This window comes from Asterias amurensis, chromosome 8 (genome assembly GCF_032118995.1).
Source record: "Asterias amurensis chromosome 8, ASM3211899v1".
NCBI lineage: Eukaryota > Metazoa > Echinodermata > Asteroidea > Forcipulatida > Asteriidae > Asterias > Asterias amurensis.
Window position 1 is genome coordinate 21456089 of NC_092655.1, and position 22631 is coordinate 21478719.

The window sequence follows — 22631 nt, forward strand, 5'->3', positions numbered from 1 at the left end:
TCGATGAGGTGCGATGTTAATTACAATGTATAACACTCCCAACAGGTAAAGGTGGTGGCACGTCGTGCAGTTTACCCTCACGTCCTAAATGAGTGGACAAGGATTATAAAACATCTTTACTTTGAGTTTTTTTTTAACGATTTGGCAACCTGTACGCCGATTAACGGCGTGCATTGACCCCTTTGGTAATAGTCAAAGATCAATATTATCACGCATTTCATTTCATTTCATTTCATTTTATTTGCCAGCAAAAATGAAAAAACACATACATGTATTAAAAAATTGCACATCAAAGATGTACAAGAAAAAGCAATACAATGGTTATAAAAAAGAGAAAGATTTTTTTTTTTAATGTAAAAACACTAGCAAATTACTGAGAAACCTGGCCTGGCCGCGGGCAGATATAAGGATTGTGTAGGAAAGTATAAAACTCTAACAAATCTGTGAACATGTTCGGCATATAGTCCCAGGTATCATGAATGGCTACTGCCAGACATTTTCAGTTGTGATGGGGTGTGCCAGACAGACACGCCCAAATGACCACACCCCATATTAAGCTAGAGATTAGCTTGGAAGTTAATCTATGAAATCTACTGTAAAAATGTTCATAGTCCCAGGTATCATGAATGGCTACTGCCATCGAAACCTATTAGCAGTCTAATTCCAACCACCCAATGGATGGATCCCGCCTGCGTGTTTTCCCTGTACATCAATATTAATTGCCACAGTCGTAGTGCTTTTAAAAGGAGTTTGTTTTTCTTTTTCTAAATCGATTTAAACAAGGGAACCCTTAAAGGATTTGGGTACTTTTTCAAAATGTCCATATATTTACATTCAACTTACAGGGTTTAAAGATAATGATAATGGAAAGCTTTCCTTCAAATATTACTTACATGAGGTGCTGTAGTTTTTGAGAAATGAGTAAAACAATGTCCAGAACATACGTTTGTAAATGATTAAAATAATTTTCGTCTCATAAGACGAAAATTATTTCATGACATTATTTTACTCATTTCCCCAAAACTACAGCACCTCAGGTAATATTTTCAGGGAGGCTTTCTACTATCAATATCTTCAAACTGTGTAAGCTTGGTGTAAATCTGTGGACATTGTATTTTTTGTCCAACAAAAGTTACATAGACCCTTTAAAGGCAGAGGACACTATTGGTAATTACTCAAAACAATTGTTAGCATAAAACCTTCCTTGGTAACGAGTAATGGGGAGAGGTTGATAGTATAAAGGATTGTGAGAAACGGCTCCCTCTGAAGTAATGTATAGTTTTCGAGAAATAGTTTCCCACGAATTTGATTTCGAGACCTCAGATTTAGAATTTGAGGTCTCGAAATCAAGCATCTGAAAGCACACAACTTCGTGTGTCAAGGATGTCTTTGTTTTCATTATCACTCGCAACTTCGACGACCGATTGAGCTCAAATTTTCACAGGTTTGTTATTTTATGCATATGTTGAGATACACCAACTGTGAAGACTAGTCTTTGACAATTACCAATAGTGTCCAGTGTCTTTCAGCAAAATTCAGCAAAACTATCGATGATGGCATTTCTATTACAAAACTTTCATCCGGGCTATAGCTTTTCATCCCAACCGGTGTTGGGATCACTATTTCGAAGTTTGGTCGGAACAGTGTCATGGATTGGCACTTGGGTCACTTTCTTGCTTGGGTTTGGGAAAGTTTCCGTCAGTTATTTAGAAAACATGAGTTCTCTTTGTGGTTTCATGACTAAAACTTGGGAGTTGGTTGGTTTCAGGTGTTCCAGGGTGCGGCCACCTTCGCATCTGATGCTGCACGGTGGCTTTGGCGCACCCTGGACACACCCTGGACGCACTGCTGAAGCTATAGCCCTATATAGGACTCTTCCTCTGTATACAGATACAGACACTGAGTACAAAACGAACGCCTAAGGCCGCCAGGGCTATGCTGAAGCATACGCAATGTGTGACCTACTATACTAAATCTTCTGCAGGGAATGCATGATATTTCCCGTAAAATCTGAACTTTGGTAATATTCTTGTTGTAGTATTTCAAAAGTTACAATAACACAAACAGTATTACAATTTTCCAGTCCAGGTATTCATTAAGAACTGTGCCGAGACTAAGTGCCGAGTTTGTCGTGCCACGTGTGCCGATTTTACCGAAGGTGCCGAGTTTTTCGATGTGCCGAAGTAAACCGGTAACCGCCGAAGGGAGTGTCGAAATACCAGGTGGTGGGGTGGAGGGCTGGGGTTAAGGGGGGGGGGGGGGGGTGGGGGTCCACGCCACGTCCCGACGAGTATAGCCCGTGTTCATCCTTCTTGTGAATGTGAACGCGATACGAATTTTGTAATCACAAATTCGTAACGAATAATTCGCAATAAGTTGAACTGTAGGGCCAACTCCTGCAACAAAATTAGCTGTCAAAACTTGCATCGCATTCGCATTTGCAGGAAGTAGGAGCCGGGCTTTAGTTGGGGGAAATGAAGTCGACGAAAGGTAGAAACAAGTTATAATTGCCGAGTTACCGGGGATGGGGATGGGGAGGTAGTCCACCTAAACTAGTGGACCACTCTCCCGCCCGGATCCGCACGTCGCAGCTGGCACTGAGTCACGGAGGATATGGCTCTCGTATAGGTCTATTATTACTTTTCAAATAAACAGATGAGTTCATTTGCGCTCCAGACTTGGATGAATTTCTTTATATCTTCATAGACATTGACACCATAGGCGACGTGACAAAATACACGAATTCTAACAAATCCTCTTGAAATGATGTTTACAGTAAATGTTTTTGAAACAAATCATATTGCCACCTCACAGAGCCACATGTTCTTTGTGGGTATATACATCATAACCGTACCACATTGCAACACTCCTATGGATTTAAAGATCTTTCAAAATTCCTTGTGGTCGTTCATAAAAAGCTTTTAAAAGCATTTTGGGGTTTAATGTGTTAAGAGGGGTTTCTTTTCTGGGAATAGAAAAAACCAAGACCACCAAAAAGTCAAAATGGTGTAAGATCATGAGTGAGTGGTCATTCTCTACTCAGATTAACGGAGAGAAACGTGACAGGGGGTTTAGTAAAACATTAAACAGCAAAACCAAAGTAATAAACTACAGAAACTGACTGGGTACATCTAGAAATAATTTTAGGTTGAACAAACAGTAGTTGACTACAGCGGGACTCGAACCAGCGACCTCCGGACTATGGTACTGGTCAAGGGAAATTTGTCTGCCGACGATTTTGGGCTGAAGCAGGGTGTTTCAAGAGAGGGTGGTTTAATAGCAGAAGAAGTTACCGTATGGGAGACAGAATCCCCGGGGTCGGAATCTCTTGCCACGACGCTCTACAAACTGAACTATCCCACTGCAAACAACTTGGGTGTTACAATTGACACCATGGGTTTTGTCACATATAACGAGCAGAGAATCAAAACTAACATCATGGTGTTAAAATAGCACACATGTAATTGTTTTATTCCAAACATGGGTGTTATTTTAACACGCTATGGTGTTACAATAATTGACACCATGGGTTTTATCACATATCACGAGCAGAGAATCAAAACTAACATCATGGTGTTAAAATAGCACACATGTAATTGTTTTATTCCAAACATGGGTGTTATTTTAACACGCTATGGTGTTACAATAATTGACACCATGGGTTTTGACACGTATCACGAGCAGAGAATCAAAACTAACATCATAAGGTGTTAAAATAGCACAAATGTAAAAAAAATTCTCCAAATAATGGGTGTTATTTTAACGAGCTATGGTGTAAATTTTTATTCTTTTCTTGGTATCTATAATGTGGCAACACCCATGGTGTTAGTTTTTGCAATGATAGCCAAGGGCTATTCGAAATAGAACACAATTGAAAATTGTTGTTATTCAAAGCTATTAATTACACAAATTTACCTACATAATAAGCTATGACAGCTCTTGTTTCTGCAATTTTTCATCCACCATCTGGACTCCAAAGCCCATAAGTTTACAATAGTGCTCTATAAATAGGATCATCGTTTATGAAATAGATACAGGAAAACGCATCAGGCCGTGATCAAAGAAATGTCAACATTTTACGATTATCATTTACGATTGTCCAAACCGTTTTGTCATGTCCCATATGCAAACGATGTGCACGTCTACACTGCACACGTTTGATCAACTGCAGTTGGTAATTGCCAAAAATCAGTTTTCTCACTTGATGTATCTCAACATAATGCACTGTTATTTGGGCTCAATTGGTCATCGAATTTGCAAGCAAACAACGAAAAACAAACACCTTTCGTTGCACAAAATTTGAGTACTTTCAGATGCCTATAACTGAGGCTTCAGTCTGGACATCTCATTCTCATGGAATACACCTCTTCCTTAACGTTATTTCAGAGGGAGCCGTTTCGCACAATGTTTTATACTATCAACAGCTCTCCGTTGCTCGTTACCAAGTAAGTTGTTGTGATAATATTTTGAGTAATTTCCAATAGTGTCCACTGGAGACTGAAAACAGTGAACAATAAGTCTCCATAAAGTAAGGGAATACTGAATCAAGGAATTTTTGTAAAAGTCTATGCTGGGAGAATGTCAACTTTTTTATTGCCCCTTTTAATTTGCGTTTTAACATAAAATCAAGCTGTTTGAGTTTCTCATCTTGCTGATTTGTTTTGAGTCAAATGGCATTGAAAGTGGGGGGGGGGGGGGTCGGCATTTTCACCGGTCACCTCTGTACATCCCTGTGAACCTCGAGTCCTTTTGCAACGAGAACTAATGTTGACAAAGAGTCTAACGAACAAAACTGTGTTTGCCCCAAAGTCCAGCTATAGTGAGTGCGTTGCAGCGGAGCAAACAGCAGAGCTTAATTTTTATAAAGCTCGTAAGCAGAAAATACTGCTTGACACATGTCTTTGCTAAGCAAAATTGGGTCACAACATCGAAACTTCATGCAGTTTTAGTTGGTAACCTGTTTTTGTTAAACAATACTTGTATGTGCCTATTGTGTGCTTATCTGATGGTCCTAAAATTTTGCCCTGATCTTTCATCAGTGGCCTAATCCACTTCCATCAGCCCATGCAATTTGACAGAATCTGCCCTACATAAACCGCCAAATTGCATGGGCTGATGAAAGTGGATGAGGTCACTAGACAGTGGCTGCTTCGCACATAAAAACAGTAGACCTACCCTGGAATTTAACAAAGGTTTTGTTATATCGAAATGCGAGAAGAAGCCTTGATATCAATGATGTTCTGTAAGAAATACTTTTACATATACAGGCCCTATAGGTGTCATTTGAAAGCTCTCCATCTTATCTCAGTGAATATACTAAATAGACCATTCCGCCACCCACAACTTAACAAGTCAGGGGCTGATTTCACAAAGAGGGTCCTAACTTAAGGCTAACCCTGGGAGCGTATAGTCCTACATGTAGGCCCCTACGAGGATAAGACTAGTCTTAACATCTTTGTGAAGACACCCCTGGTTGTCCCTACAAGATGTAAGATCTTTCGGCCTCACTGGTTCTCCCTCCCACACACCCAAGTAAAAAAAAATTCAAGACCTTGCAAGATTCCTCTTTTAGTTTCGTTTTAATTCAAACCCCAACCTCTCCCTCCTTGGTACTTTTCCATTCTGGTCGAATAGTTTATCCAGGGGTCTATAGCAAGCCTCCCCCTCCTTCCCATCCAACGTCCACCTACGCGTCTCTTTCTATCCCTTAAAATACTATTATTAAGTGATCCAACCTTTGTTTAAACAAAAAGACACTGTGACCCCATCCCATTGTTTCCTGTTATACCGACTGGAGTGGGGGTGTACGTGTGGAAACGCACGTTGTTTTTTTGGGGCTCCACAATGGTTCAACGCCCGCAGGAAGCCTACACGCAACCCTAGAATTGCTACCACAAGGTTGACCATAACGTAAGTGTTTATTTTTATGACTTTTTTATTAATCCATGGAAAAAAATGCTTGATAATTTCTTTTGCAGATTTTATCAAAGTTAAGTGATTTTAAATCAAAGTTTGTGTGATGGGCTGTTCGCGCTGCTAACGCACCGGCAGAAAACGAGAGGTTACCGGTGAGAGTGCAACGCAATGTTGACGGTGAATCTTTTCCGCAACTGTGTTGGGACTCATATAAAAGTTATGTTTATGAAACGAATATTTCGAGCGTATTATTGTTCGAAACATAGTCTTAGTATAAACTTAAAATATTGTTGTCCAGGGTTTAATGAGTCTTCAAGATGGTTGGTTTCATCAATTTTAAAAGGGAGAGCATCATTATCGCTAAAATAAATTAACCTCTTATAAAAATATAATTTCCATGGTCTTAATTTAGACGGGTGTACGATTTTGTTTAAAGGCAGTGGATAATTACTCAAGGCATTGGTAATTACTCAAAATAGTTGTTAGCATAAAACCTTACTTGGCAACGAGTAATGGTGAGCTGATGATAGTATAAAACATTGTGAGAAACGGCTCCCTCTGGAGTAAAGTGGTAATTTCTTTAACTTGAGACCTCAGCTGAGTCTCGAAATCAAGCATCTGAAAAGCACACAACTTCGTGTGACAAGGGTGTTTTTTCTTTCATTATTATTTCGCAACTTCGACGACCAATTGAGTTCAAAGTTACACAGGTTTGTTGTTTTATGATAATGTTGAAATACAGCAAGTGAGACGACTGGTCTTTGACAATTATTACCAAAGGTGTCCAGTGCCTATAGGTTTGCATTTACCCAAGGTAGTGTTATTAAAACATCCATTGCATGACTGGGGTATAATTGGTATTGATATAAACATAATGATAAATGGTTTTCATGGTGAAATCATACATTCAGTTCTACACAGTTCTAATTTTACTGTACAAAATGTTTTCTTCCTGATACAAACTTATATCTGACTAATTTTCAGGTATTTTGCCAATTTATGAGCCGCGTTTCGAACAATTCACTCAGAATCTTCAACAAAATTTATTCGATTCTTGTTTTTCTCAAATAATGTGACCAATTAATTTGCTGAGGTTCACTTTAGTTGGTTTTGTATTTGTTCAAAGTAACCTGTTTTTCGTTCCTTATAATGAGTTAATTTAAATGAACACGTTGCCTTGGATTGGGAATTGTTTTGCTATCAACAGCACAAGGTTGATTAAAATATGTTTTCATAGAAGTAGACTATAATAATCCGAAATGATTCTACTTGCACACTAAATCTGCACATAACAAAAATCTGCATTTGCGTCAGAGAGGAACACATAAACTGGTAATTAGGGTGTACTATTCGCGACGATGACGCAAATTCAATACGAACTTTCTATCAATAACAATATGACCTGACGTTTCGACCCTCCACAGTAGTCTTTCTTGAAGGTTAAACGATAAGACTCTGCTGAAGATCGAAACGTCAGGCCATTAGCTATTTGTTTGTTATGCATTGATACCATGGGTTCTTTTGGTTGGTAAGCTGTTTGCAACCTGGAGTGCGTTTTGGCGACCCCAACCAGAAACTGTTTCGGTTGTTGGTCGTTGGTTCTGCTGTTCAGACTGAACGATAACCGAGTTGTGAGCTCGGTAACCGTTTTGGTTTTGACGTCAGAAACAGTTTTTGGTCGGGGTCGCCAAAACGCACTCCTTATATTTTTATCGACTTTCTATCCAACCATACAACCAATTCTGTCTACAATCTAAGTATAAAACATGTCCAACCAAACAAAAAAGTCAAGAAACTTTCAGTAGGAGAAAATGTAGAAACATTATTGAGAAAACTGTAGATGGATAGCGTCCCTTTGTGTCCAGTTCCCACTTGATCTCCACACACAATAGCCCATATTCTGGGCCCCTATTTCATATAGCTGCTTAAGCACAAATTAGCTAAGCATAACAAAAATATGCTCATCAGAAAAAAGGTCACCAGCTAAAATACGATCTTTCATGTGGCATGTGGCTGGTATTCTGGATAGTGTTGCTAAGCAGAAATTGTTTAACTTTTCAGCTCTGTGAAATTGGGCCCTTGTAATATATACGTCATTGAATTATGCTTACCGGAATAAGTTTCGCAGCCACATAGCATGTTACATTGTACATCTCTGAATGGTGTCTTACTCATTTTGAGAAAGATGTAAAACTTCAGGCCTGAAGCCTTTTATAACAACGGTGTTTTTTCTTCTTTCATTATTCTCTTGAAACTTCGCTTACAAAATTGAGCCCAAATTTCACAGATTTGTTATTTTATGCATACAAACGGTTGGGATACACCGAGAGCATACTCATGGTCTTTGACAATTACCAAAGGTGCCCATAAACGGAGGTCAGAAGAGGTCAAATATCATCCGGTATACTTTGTGGAACTAATAATACATTGGTCTGGTTTTTAAAATAACATCTAGCTGTTGCGAAATCGCAGCAAGTTTTATTCCACTCATCTTGTTTCCCAGTCATTGTAAATAGACAGCTTATTTAATCAAACAAATAAATTTAGAAAATATTGGAGAATTTGCTTAAAATTTTATGAATGTCCTTATAATGTTTAAGGGTTTCCTCAAAACTCCCATATTTGAGATTAACTTGTGAGTTAAAATGTCTTTATTATGGAATCACTGTGGCCACTATACTCACATGACCTTCGCATAAACGAAGTATTGTTACATTGAAATAAATGTAAACACAAAAACCATTAAGTCGTATCAAAAGAGAGATGTCTAGGTTTTTTTTTAACGATCGGCGGGGGCGGGATCTCCGGCGGCCTCGCCTGGCCGTCGTTCGCTCCGACTCGTGGGTTACCCTTAAGAGACGTGACGAATAGAAGTTTGTGTCAGGATGTCCGTCTGCGGTGGGTTTTAGTTTAATCGGCTGATTGGTTGATTGACTCCGATCGGAATCAGAAAAATTCCATAAAAAGAAGAGTGGATTCAATGATTGCTCATTACGCAAAGAGGTGGTAACTTGTGACATAGAAAAAGGACGGAGCTAGGGACTAGAAGCTTTACAACATCTGTATAACTTGTAACACAACTACTTACAAAGAGACTTCATGTGGTCAATTGTTTTGGGGGTAAGTTAATTTGACATCAACCATGAAATATCACTCTGTGTTAATATTAATTTTAGAGATCAATAATTACACTAATACTGATTTAAGTTACTTCTTTGCAGATATTTTTTGTTTTGTTTACAGCTGTGTTGGGCTGCTCTTTATAAACGGTCAAATTTCTTGCACTCGGCATTGTTGCTACTTTACTCAAAACAATTGTTAGCATAAAAACTTACTTGGTTACGCGCAATGGAGAGCTGTTGATAGTATAACACATTGAGAGAAAAGCGTTTTATTAGGCATCTGAAAGCACACAGGTGTGTGCAACAATGATGCTTTTACTTTCATTATTATCTCGCAACTTCGATGACCAATTGAGTCAAACATTTCGCAGATTTGTTATTTTATGCATATGTTGAGATACACCAAGTGCGAACGCTGGTCTTTGACAGTTACCAAAGGTGTCCTGTGCCTTTAAACAGACGGATTGTTTCTCAAGACTGACTCATTGTGCCATCTGATGATTGTGAAGACAAATCTGAAAAACAATAACCTTAATGAATCAAAGGAAACATTTTTGTGATGAACTTAAACAAAAAAAAATTGTGGCATCTTTTTAGGCTTCCAGGCCACCCGCCCAAATGTCAATGCCCCATCCCACCAGCCGCGCCCCTCTGTGTTCATGTAACTCTTCGTTATAATGATTTTCTTTCGTTTTCTTAAAATTTAAAACAAACAGTTAATGGCCTAACGTTCCGACCCTATCAGAGTTTTACTAGAAGGCCAAATGAGAAAGACCTTTGAGAAAGTCTCTGCTAGGGTCGAAACGTCAGGTCATTAAAGGAACATTACAGAATTGGTTTTTGCTAACAAAACAGTTGCTGGCAGTGTAAGCACTTCATGTAATCCACCATATACATAACCTGAAAAATCTGTAGAAGTTTGAGATCGATCGGCCATCTGGGTCACGAGAGAATAGTGAAAAACCGATTACAAATTTTGCATTGCATCGATGCCAAAACAAAAATGAATAAAACGCTCACTGAGCGATAAACTCCAAACGCGAAGTTAGATTATTTATTTCTCATCAAATATGACATTTCAGACAGAAATATTTCAAGGGATGTTTTCAACTATCATCGTCATTAGACCGTGTAAGTTTTATGTAAATCTGTGATCTTCACGATTTTTGTTTCTTACCAATTCTGTAACGTTCCTTTAACCATTTTTTGCACTTACACAATGGCTCCTTTTGGGTGGTAAGCAGTTAACAACAAAACTCCATTTTCTCTTTCTTAACTTTCTTTTATTGTACCTTCGACTTGAAATTCGGCTGATTTGCAAATTTATACGAATCCATTCATGAATAAAAAGAGCAAGAAAGGAGGGCATCCTTCTGTTGCGGTTCACTAGTCGAAACGTAGACTGTTTCTTAAAGCTCCATGGTTACTCTCTTTTCAGAGCATTTCATGCATACGGCTCTTAAGAAAGGTGCAACCGCAAACTTCCTGGTGTCTGGGGATAGTCTGTCTGACTATTATCGGAAGTCATTAACAATTCAGGATTGCTCTTAAAGTTGCACTCGCTCGATTTTTGCAGAAATAATGATGTACATCTGTATAGGATTCTTTGGTGGAATAACGATCTTTATAGTTTGCGTTAACACAATGTAATGATAATCTCTAATTGAGCTGAGGTGGATCTGAAAAGAACCGTAAAGCCTGAGGCCTAAAAACCGTGTCTTTTTATGATCGCGCGTCTAGATTTCTGACGCCCGACCATCGCGCGATCGATTATAACTCGGTCTTAAAGGTTTAAACTCGACGTTTCGATCAGTAAGCTCTGAGAGTTCTCCACAAGACGATCAGAGCATACTGATCGAAACGTCGAGTTGAAGCCACGGGTTCTTTTCAGAACCACCCCAATCCAATTAGATGTTACCGCAAACCTTACTACATGTAGATGTATATCTGAACGAATCAGATAATGCTGATTCAAAACGGCAAACACAATATAGGTTCACAAAAACTTTCGCATCTATCACGGACAATACACAACATCATGCACAATAATATTAATTTTGGTTTTACCCTTATATCGATGTTTGATTATCACTGCATAACTTCCCAGAGTTATGTGAAGAAAAAAAAAACACCCACAGGCGTACTCGGGTGGAATTTGTACCCACGACCCTGGCAATTCTAAAGCAGTGTGTTACCAACTAAACCATCGAGATTACCCGGTATCTAATAGGGGCAGTTTGAATCCTATGTTTTAGCAGCAGGGGGTGCAAAATTGACTGAAGGCGGATCTAGACGTTATAGCAATGTTTGATATCGATAATAATTCACGTTTAGTTTTTAATTGACAGCATTAATCGTTGGCGGATTATTTCGTGCAATACTTTAGAAGCTTATAACTTTCTCGAATCTGCACAAACACATTTCAAATTTTGATCTAAATTGTCGGGTTAAAAATCAGCCAAGCATAAGACCTATCTTAGACAGAACATGAATTCCATGTTATCGATCTGCTCCAATGTTGTTAATGATCCAAAGATTGGCCATGTTATCGATCTGCTCCAATGTTGTTAATGATCCAAAGATTGGCCACCCAAGTTCCGCACTTTCCCCCAATGTGAACTGTCCCAGTCCAGTCCCGGAAGATACTTCATTAATTGCATTGTAAAACCACAACCTTCAAGAGTTCCTTCCGCAATTAAGGGTTACTTACGGTTGTTTCTAAGACTTTGTCATGGGGTTCAAAACGCTTAGAAAAGAGCACTTATACATGCTTACTCATTTAGGGGCAGTGCAATGCTCGTGTGTTCAAAGAACTATAGCTGTGCGAGTATCCGAATGATTAATGGAAAATGCAAAACTTGAGCTGAATTTTAAAGTTTATTCGATCCGTTGTTTGTTGACGGCCGTCCTCGGGTTTCCGTTGAGGTGGTTAAGACCAGGTAAATACATGCACGTTGTTTCCCAGAATAGGAGGTGTGGAAGAAGAGTGGTTGATATTGAGATTCTAAAAATATACACTTGTCTCTGAGCTGATGATGTGATGGCCGGTCAACGGGGGCGAGAGTCACCCGTTGAAACGATGTTATTGACGGCACTTGCTCCCCGACTAAATGTCCCATTCCTGGTACGAACCCCGCGGTCAGCCACAAGTCAGAATCATGTAACTAAACATGATATTAAGAGTGAGGGTGCAATCTCAACAACTCGCTATCACGCACCCTTACTCTATGCACGTACACACCCCCTTTTACACATAATACATTCCAAAGCTGTAGTGCCCACCCCAAGGGGCTGACTTGTAGTACTTAAATGCCTATAAAGACCAGTAGCCAACGATCGATGGTAAATGCTGACCGACCTCTTTAGGTGACACATCCACCTTCTACAGAGGGTATTTCATAAAGTCGACCTGACATTGCACAATACACACGTTTTCGCATTCTTCCCACCACCGGGCGGGCACATCACACGAAACTTATGTCTCAATTTTGGCTTCATATCTCCTCGTTGCAGTTAAGGATGACGACAGTAACCATGACAACAGTACTTTTACTTATCAGTACTTTAACAACGGGCATTCCAGTAAATACACATCCAGTAAGTTCAGCGGGATTGGATAAAACACTATTCCAGACAGCGTCAACACTTTCACAAACAGACAAACCAGTCGACAGACAGACAACGAGGGGAGAGGAGCTGACATCCAGTGGAGGAGCGTTGAGTCAAATCATGGAGAAAATCAACGGAAACACGCAATCAACGAAAACAGGTGAGTTTTATTGATTATCTAATAACAAAGACCAAGTCGTCTTTTGTTTTACTCAACACGTGTTGTCGTTGCATTCATATACCGTTTTTATAAATAATATGCATGTAAGTTCTGTATCTGTGTAATGGGTCCACTTTCATGAAGCTGTCAAGAAGAAAATACTGCTTGCCAAATATCATTTCTAAACAAAAATTGAAATGGGCACCAGTCACAGCACCAGGGCCCAATTTCATTAAGCCTGTAAGCACAATAATTTGCTTAGCATGAAGTCTCTTCCTTGATAAAAACAAGATCACCAACCAACTTTTCAAGTGTTGCATGTTGCTTGTTACTGTATTCAGCTGTTGTTTGCTTAAATCCTGAAAATCACGTGGAAATTTAATTGGTAATCCTGTTTTTATCAAGGAAAAAAGTTCATGCAAGCAAATTTTGTGTGCTTACAGGCTTTATGAAATTGTGCCCAGTAAACTATATGTAGTTTTATCTAGTAATCTGTTTCTGTTAAGCAATACTTGTCTGTGCTTAGCAAGTTTTTGTGCTTACTACAGGGTTTATGAAGCTGGGACCATGTTGATGGCCTTTACAGTGATTAAAGGCAGTGCAAAATAATTATCAGCATAAAACCTTTTTGGTGGCGAGTAATGGGGCGAGGTTGATGGTATAAAACATTGTGAGAAACGGCTCCCTCTGAAGTGCCATAGTTTTCGAGAAAGAAGTAATTTTCCACGATTTTGATTTCGAGACCTCAGATTTAGAACTTGAGGTCTCGAAATCAACCATCTAAACGCACACAACTTCGTGTAAGGGTGTTTATTTTCTTTCATTATTATCTCGCAAGTTCGATGACCAATTGAGCTCAAATTTTCACAGGTTTGTTATTTTATACATATGTTGAGATACACCAACTGCGAAGACTAGTGTGTGATAACTACCAATAGTGTCCACTGCCTTTAAAGGAACACGTTGCCTTGGATCGGACGAGTTGGTCAAAACAAAAGCGTTTGTAACCGTTTTTTATAAAATGCATATGGTTGGAAAGATGTTTTAAAAGTAGAATACAATGATCCACACAAGTTTGCCTCGAAATTGCGTGGTTTTCCGTCTACTGTGCGAACTAACATGGTCGGCCATTTATGGGAGTCAAAATTTTGACCCCCATAAATGGCCGACGTGTTAGTCGACGAGGTAAAAGGAAAACCACGCAATTTCGAGGCATGTTTGTGTGGATCATTGTATTCTACTTTTACAACATCTTTCTACCCATATGCATTTTATAAAAAACGGTTACAAACGCTTTTCAGACACCAACTCGACCGATCCAAGGCAACGTGTTCCTTTAAATTCGCTTCTCTGGGAGTCCTTGACATCACAACCAGAATCAAATTAAATGAAAGTACATCTGTCAAATACTTCAACAATCTCTCTACTGTGATATTACTAGTTAGTTGCAGGCAAAATAATAGCAATCGGACGAAGTAAATAGTGCCCCCCCCCCCCAGGAAAATTAGTTCTTTTTGGAATGCCGTTGCTTTGTCCATTTTTTAATTTATGTATTAATTTATTTTAATTTTAATTTTTTTTTTTTTTTTTTTTTTTTGAGGGGGGGGGGGGGTATTTGGTTGTCAGGTTGGTCTGTCTTATTTCAATGAAACATTCTTTAACATAAGCGAGATAACATTGCCTCTTTGGCCGCATGATTATTTCATAGGTACAAACAAAACTAAAATACGTAAAATTTCATCATCTATATACGGATACGGTTGTTGTAAAGATGCAGCCATTTTGTTTTTTTGTCATTTACACTCGAACAGATTTTCGCCTTTGTCTTTAGTCTCAACCCACACGCAAGAAAACACAAGACCGTCCACAATCTGTTATATCAATAGCAACCTTGATCGCCAATGAAATCCAAGAACTGCGACTTTTTTAAAGCACTTTTGGATGGGGCTCTCAGCAAGCTAAATATAGATTTTGAGTGGGCCATCCTTGTACAGCAGGATCTGTAACCTTTACTCTTCGGTCAAACCGCAAGTTGAGACCTTTTGTGTTGTAAAATCTTTGCCCTTGCGCTTCTAAGATGACGTTCCCGTCTTCAGCAGAGCCTCTTGACTTGCGAGACCAGTATTAAACGCACGGCATCAACTTCCATTTCCCGCCAAGATCCATGGCAAAATAGCTTTAGACCGATACCCACTCCACTTTGAACTTTTAAAGACTTCTTTTATTTTCCTGTCCATTTTTCTCTTAAAACAGAAAAATTACAGACTGCGACTAGTGAAGTCACGGAAGGTGAAAATGAAGTGGTAAGATCAATTGCTTGTAACTCGGTTCTGTTGAACTATTTCTGTGACGTCACTCTATTGGTGAAAGTGTAGACTGTTTGTTACGAATCTACACTTAACTGTAGATTCGTTACAAATCAACAGTTGTGTTATATTTCAACTTGAAAATGACTGCCTTTCCCAAAATAACACGATGTAAACAACTCAGCTGAAAGCATGCTATATTAACACGCTATATTTAAATTTCGAAAAACATTTCTAGTTAAACAATGTAATTTAGCAGTAAACACAATTTTAAACAAAACAAAACAACGACTTTCAATGTTTCGCCTTCGGCTTATTCATTCTATCCACAAATCTACACTTTCTCATCCACTTTCCTTAACTTAATATTTAGTATTTATAGCTCACTAATATGCAGGAATTCGTTGTCAAAACTGAAAAACTTGCTGTTAAAAGTTCACAATAGCAATCATGCATAGATTGTTTTTGTCTGAAATATTGTCATATAATTTGAGCTGATGAAATGGCAGTGTGAAGACTCCCGCAAATCTGCCTTTCTTATTCTGATTTTGGCAATTAAAATAAGCCTGGTGGCCTGGTAGTGCAGTGTCCTTGATGATAAAAACGCAACTCCAATTTGGTTGTTTTCACAAAAACAAGAGTCGCGAATTGCTGAAACGTTCGCAAGAATAGCCTCGTTTCACTGTATATGCCACGTCTCACATTCTAACTAAAACAACCTTTGAAGGTTGCAGTTTAAGAAACATTGCCAAATAAATGACCAGAATAACCAAAAATGATGTGTTTACAGAAAACAACAGGAAGGGAAAGGTATTTTATTTTCCCGCAAACGATAATGCACTTTTCATAGCCTTGTGACAAACCGTTCAGAATAACATTACTTTTAAAGAGCTTTTAAGAGCTAAATATTCCCATATTTTTGTTAAAAACCATCAATGCTGATGACGTAACCAATTATGATTCATATCTACAGGTTGATAAACCGTTCGGAATAACATTACCTTTAAAAATCTCTAAAAAGGCCATTCGTTTATGAGCTAAATATTCCATATTTTTGATTCAAACAATCAACTGATGACGTAATCAATGAATCATATCTCTACAGGTTGATATACCTCACAGAATACGCAGGTCTGCTCGCTGTCAACGTAAAACAGATGAAGAACTGACGTCATTACTACAAAGTCTTGGTGGTGTTAATACCAGATATTTGGATCAAACCAAACATGGCTTCACTAGTCTGGTTCCATTTTCAACAAATTCGGTAAGTTCTGCTGTTGAGGTTGTGTACATGTTAGCGGCTACGGCTACGGCTAGTGACGTGCTTAGCAACACCCTTAGCAACAGTTGTAGCCGTAGCTGCCAATTCGGCCTTGCTCTCTTTGCAAAAATGCTATAATAATATGACAATGACTAAATAAGACCAAAATCTTTGAAGTGTTCCCTGTCTGCATTTACTGCGAAGATATGTGTTTTTTATCTTTACAAGCGAAGCCAGACTATTTTCTTCTCATAGGTTTGGTATTCTTGTTTAATTTAAATGCCTCAAAGGTAAAGAATTGTAACTTTGATAAAAGTGCTTGGAATTTGTCATTCATCACAATGAACAACGGGAGACACGAGAAAACACAACAGAGAACATCAATTCATTGTTCTAAATAATTGCCGAATCTCAAAAACTCTTGGTATCGGGACCAAACCACAAGGAAAGCATTTGAACCAACCCACAAAGCAACCTAATGACCAGCGCACACACCCCTGGACGGCGACAGACCACAAGGGTTTGTGCCAAATTGGTTTTACACGATGTATACGCAATACAACATTCTAATTGCAAATATTTGAGAATTGGAATTAAAATTAACCCACTAATTAAATGAAACTAATTGGTCATTTATACGACACGACAGTTGCGGCACGACAACTTCAACTCTGATGACAAAAGACCCAAAGAAAACAATAGCATTCTGACTTCAATTACTAAAAACGAAACCCACCAAATGGGTAAAAGATTCATAGACTCCTGTTGACGAAACCAAAATTACGGCACATGGTTGTCTTATTTCATATAATCAAAATGTTTGCCACAAGCCGACAATTTATTCGTAGTAAACATTATCAAATGCTCAAATGACTTACAGGCATAATTGCTGGGGAAATTTTAGTTGAGCAATTATATAAATGTTGGTCTGATACATAATTTTGTAAACCCTTTTATTTCAACAGGAGATCGAAAGATTAAGTAAGCTTGAGATCGAAACTGCATTAAGGTCCAATAACAGCGAAGTAAACACAAGATGGCAACCTCATCTACAGGTTATCCGCTCAAGTCTGGTTACCCCAGAAAAAGTTAATGTACAGAGAGTTCGAAGAACTGTTATAGGTCAGTTTAATGTTCATTTTTTAGTAGAAGGTATCATTTTAAACTCGTCATAAGCCTCCGAAAAGTTGATCATTGACGAAAAATTGATCAGGTCGCAATTTTTTATTGTAGAAAAGAATTGCCATCCTTGACAATTTTCCAGATTTTTTTTTAAAGGATACCCTTTTTGGAATCGATTTAAGAAAAAAGGAATCATCATTGAAAAGCACTACGACAGTGGCAATTTTGATGTTCAGAAAACCCCCCAATAACAATCGGGTCCCATGGTCAATAATTCCATGACCACAAACCCCAACCTATTGTGTATATAAGTTCCTGGAATGTTTTTAAGATTAGTCGAAGAGCAAGGCACCCACGTCGAAAAATAAACCCACAACAATCAAAACTGCCGAGTTAAAAAAATCCTACACTAAACTTTACATCTGTCATGCCCTTGTCCAGACAGACTTGGAATAACACACCGTACCTCCCACACTGATTCTGATGCCCTTTTCGAAACCACGGCTTCGACTTTGGATTCGGCTCAGGCTAGCTTGGCCCCGCGGTTGTTTTGACAATATTGTGCGTGCTTTGCGTATACGCGCTCAAGGCTTCAGACGAGAGGACGTAGTCTGATGTCGAATCCAAAGCCGAAGCCGTGGTTTCGAAAAGGACGTGAAATGTCTTTAGGATGGAGTGACTTTTAGAAAACTTCACTCACCAACACTTGAGGTGTTGTACGTGGGCTGTAGCATCCTGTGTTGGCAGTTATCAGCGACTCACTGTCCATGTTTGTTTGCGTATAGAGCAAGAGGTAAAACAACTTGCATTCATACACCCCACACTGTAGAGAAACGACCGCAACCTTTAAAGGAACTGGACACCTTTGGTAATTGTCCAAGACTATTCTCACTAGGTGTATCCCAATGCATACAATAACAAACCTGTGAAAATGTTGACTCAATTGGTCATCGAAGTTCCAAGAGAATAATGAAAGAAAAATCACCCTTGTTGCACAAGGTGTGCTTTCAGATGCCTGGAAAATATTGAAAGACTTCAGGCCTGAAGTATTTTATTGATGAGTAAGAAATTATCTCTTTCTCCAAAACTACGTTACTTCAGAGGGAGCCGTTTCTCACATATACTTCTTAATAATACCAACAGCTCTCCATTGCTCGTTGTATACCAAATTTATAAGTTTTTTGTGCTAACACGTATACTGAGTAGTGACCAATGGGTGTGTTCGATTAGCTCCCTGGGTCTACCCCGCGGTGCTCACTCGGGTGAGCCCCTGACAAGAGCTAATCGAACGATCACACTCGCCCTCTCGTGGTGACGGCATGCACCTCAGGTCACCCCCAAGTGACCCACTCCACAAGCAGGGTACTGGGGGGCTGACCTGAGTGAGCCCCTGGAATGACGTCAAAGCTATTCGAACGCACCGGGGCAGACCGGGGTCGACCAAGGGAAGCTAAACGAACGCACCCAATAATGTCCAGTGTCTTTAAGAAACACTCCTCCTTTCTTATTCAAAGTAAACATTATGTTTTTGTCTCCAATTCATGTACAGGGACAACAGTGTCAGACTTCTGCGTTACGAGTGGCCAAGAAACGACGAGGGGGTACATGCGCACATGTGATACATGCGCAGCGACGACGGAACTTTCAGACGACTATTTCCCGCGCTATTTAAATGAAGCCGTCTGCAGCAGTACTACTGAATGTTTATCGGGTAAGAAAAAAACAAATTTTGTTCTTTCCAATCTGCAACCTCAACCTCAAAGCCAACAAACAAACACCCCAACAAACACGCTCAACACCCTGAAAAAAACGTACCATAAACAGACAAACAACCCCCCCCCCAATCAAAACGAAACAACCATCTGTTAATTTGTTTTTAAACAGTGCACACTTCATCGCATTTTAAACAATTTAGTCAAGGATTTGTCCTTGTGAAGGGGTGCGTCCATAAACCGAAAATGCAAGGTTTAAAAAAGGGAGTTGAGAAACAATTAATCACAAGACATCTGAAGACGATCAGAGCATACTGATCAAAACGTTGAGTTGTCAAACAACGGTTCTTTTCAGAACTCAAAAGAGATTTACACATGGTGCTACCACAAACCTCAACTTAAAGACACCGGACACTATTGGTTATTGTCAAAGACCAGTCTTCTCACTTGCTGTAGCTCAACATATGCACAAAATAACAAACCTGTGAAAATTTGAGCTCAATCGGTAATCGAAGTTGCGAGATAATAATGAAAGAAAAAAACACCCTCGTCACCCTTGCTTGATTTCGAGACCTCAAATTCTAAATCTGATGAGGTCTCGAAATCAAATGCGTGGAAAATTTCTTCTTTCTAGAAAACTACTCCACTTCAGAGGGAGCCGTTTCTCACAATGTTTTATTCAACAAACCTCTCCCCATTACTCGTATACCAAGTAAGGTTTTATGCTAATAATTATTTTGAGTAATTACCAATTCCCACGAAGCAAAGTTTCAAGTTGACATTGGAAACTAATTTGAATTAATTTGAACTAATTTGAATTGTAATTTTTTTTATACAGGAGGAGGAAAATGTGTTGAAAGGATGCTTAATTTATCAATACTCCACCGCACTGGTACTTGCACAGTGGTAGCAGCGACTACTGGTAGTGAAGCCTACTATGTTGAAGACTGGGAATCGTCGACGCATCGAGCTAGAGTAGCTTGTGAATGTGACATCGATGTACAATCTGTTTTCGCTCAGTATGTATGACCGCAATGCCATAGCAGTCTTAGTATTATATTATGTGGATGACCGATATGTTGCAGAGGGTGCCCCTACCCCCCCCCCCAAAAAAAAAACCCCAAAAAGTTCCCCTTATGTAAACAGAAGTACAACCTTTCCAAAATAAAACACCTAAATAAAACCAACCAAACAAATAACCAAAAACATTTTTCTTGTTATAATAATAAGGGAATCAATGTGTGGTTAAGAGGTTTCAACTAGTTTTGAATAGGAATGAAGAAACTGTCTTGTAAGCACAGGTGCAAGCTCGCATGTCACGCCCATGTGACAACACTTTTTACTGGTGTTATATCATCCGTTCAAACACCCCACGTGATGTCCTCTTGGCCAATCAAAATGGATAAACTGTCTTAGGTATTTATGAATAGATGATAAAGAATATTAATTTTGGCTTGGACCTTTCCACATGTGAGTTAGCACTGTATACTCAGTACTTTCCCCAAGTTTGTGATAACAACATCACAGGTATATTACTTGAGTGGGATTCGAACCCACGACATTTGCAAATCTAAGAGCAGTGTATATTAATACCAAGACCACTGAGATTTCCCCGGTAACTAGCTTGAGGCAGTTTGAATCCTATGTTTTAGCAGCGGGTACCGCAACGATTTCATAGATGTTCAACAAAATCATCTACATATTGGTTGAGACATGCAGACCAGAACATAATGGAGGGAGGGGGGAGCACCCTGTCACATATCTGCCACCAATTATATTTATTATTATAAGACGGCCAGCACTCACGTAAAATCGAAATTATTCGAGTTCGATTATTCGTGAGTCCAAACGTGATCTTTATTTTTAATATGAACAAATGCAATTTTCGCATGCATGGCAAATTATTTATTTAGCGAAAGAATGTGCTATTTATAAGTGTGGTTTTGGGCTGCTTTAAAAAATGTTTTAATGTTTAAAGGCACTGGACACTATTGGTAATTACTCAAAATAATTGTTATCATATAAACTTACTCGGTAAATAGCAATGGAGCTGTTGGAAGTATAAAACATTGTGAGAAACGTCTCCCTCTGAAGTAACGTAGTTTTTGAGAAAGAGGTAATTTCTCACTAAAATAATATTTGAACTGAATTCGAGACCTCAGCTGAGGTCTCGAATTCAAGCATCTGAAAGCACACAACTTGTGCGACAAAGGAGTTTTTTATTCAATTATTCTCTCGCAACTGCGACGACCAATAAAGTTCACATTTTCACAGGTTCGTTATTTTATGTATAATTATATTTAGATACACCATAGGTGTCCAGTACCTTTAAATATGTGTAGTTACTTTTAGAAAATCTTCACAACGCCCACGAAACAGGATCATGAGCACAATATAATGAGCACAATTTCAATAATTGTCGAGGTATATTTCGGTTTGAAACCAATTATGGTGAATGTTGTCTTTTAATAAATTTGTAGGAATCAGTGCTCACACCAGTCCCCAGTTTTATACAGCCAATAAAACATAACATATTGCTTAAAGGAACACGTTGCCTTGGATCGGTCGAGTTGGTATTTGAAAGCGTTTGTAACCGTTTGTTATAAAATGCATATGAGTAGAAAGATGTAAAAGTAGAATACAATGATCCACACAAACACGCCTCGAAATTGCACGGTTTTCCTTTTACCTCGTCGACTACCACGGGCGGCCAATTATGGGAGTCAAACTTTGGACTCCCATTTAATGACCGACCATGTTAGTTCGAAAATTTAAAGGAAAACCACGCAATTCCGAGGCAAATCTGTGTGGATCATTATATTCTACTTTTACAACATCTTTCTAACAATATGCATTTTATAACAAACGGTTACAAACGCTTTCAAAGACCAACTCGACCGATCCAAGGCAATGTGTTCCTGTAATAGTTTCTTTTTTGCTAAGCAAAAAAATACTGGGTACCAGTATGGCTGGTAATCGTATTCCTATCAGCACAGTTTTCTTGTGCTTAGCTGTGTTTAAGCAGCTCTGTGTGAAATCGGGCCTCTCAAACAATTAAACTTGCGATTCACTTATGAAAATTCATTTATTTTGTAGAACTGTTACTTATTTGATAAACAGCTCTGTATTCAAGCTCGAGTCTATAAAAATTACCCTACACCAACCGCCCAAGTTTGGAACTAAAGTTTATTAACATGCTATTTCCAAAAATGCTATTTCCAAAACAGAAAGGAATGAAAGCAGTATGGGGCCCTAGTTGGGTTGTAATAGAGCAGCAAGTATTTATTATTCAATGACATAACTAGCATTTTTATTGGGGTGGGGCAAGAGGGAGTGGCTCTTGATGTATTGAACTATTTTATTTAGCTAGTGCATTTTTATGATCTCTTTGAGAATGGGGGTCAGGGATCAGGGTTCATGACC

The 22631-nt window shown here is 38.8% G+C and overlaps 1 protein-coding gene across 3 annotated transcripts; it reads left to right on the forward strand.

Annotated features, from left to right (window-relative positions):
* The first annotated feature begins 5854 nt into the window (after window positions 1-5854).
* On the forward strand, window positions 5855-21767 carry LOC139940780 (uncharacterized). 3 transcript variants are annotated; one of them, XM_071937162.1, is made up of 7 exons: window positions 5855-5910; window positions 12552-12807; window positions 15061-15110; window positions 16219-16377; window positions 17340-17496; window positions 19046-19207; window positions 20047-21767. In XM_071937162.1, the coding sequence occupies exons 2-7, from the start codon at window positions 12558-12560 to the stop codon at window positions 20235-20237; spliced, it is 969 nt and encodes a 322-aa protein (XP_071793263.1). In that variant the 5' UTR covers window positions 5855-5910; window positions 12552-12557; the 3' UTR covers window positions 20238-21767. The 3 variants fall into 3 exon arrangements, with proteins under 3 accessions (XP_071793263.1, XP_071793262.1, XP_071793261.1); XM_071937161.1 differs by lacking the exon at window positions 5855-5910 and adding an exon at window positions 8927-9036; XM_071937160.1 differs by lacking the exon at window positions 5855-5910 and having other exon boundaries at window positions 12494-12807.
* Window positions 21768-22631: the final 864 nt, after the last annotated feature.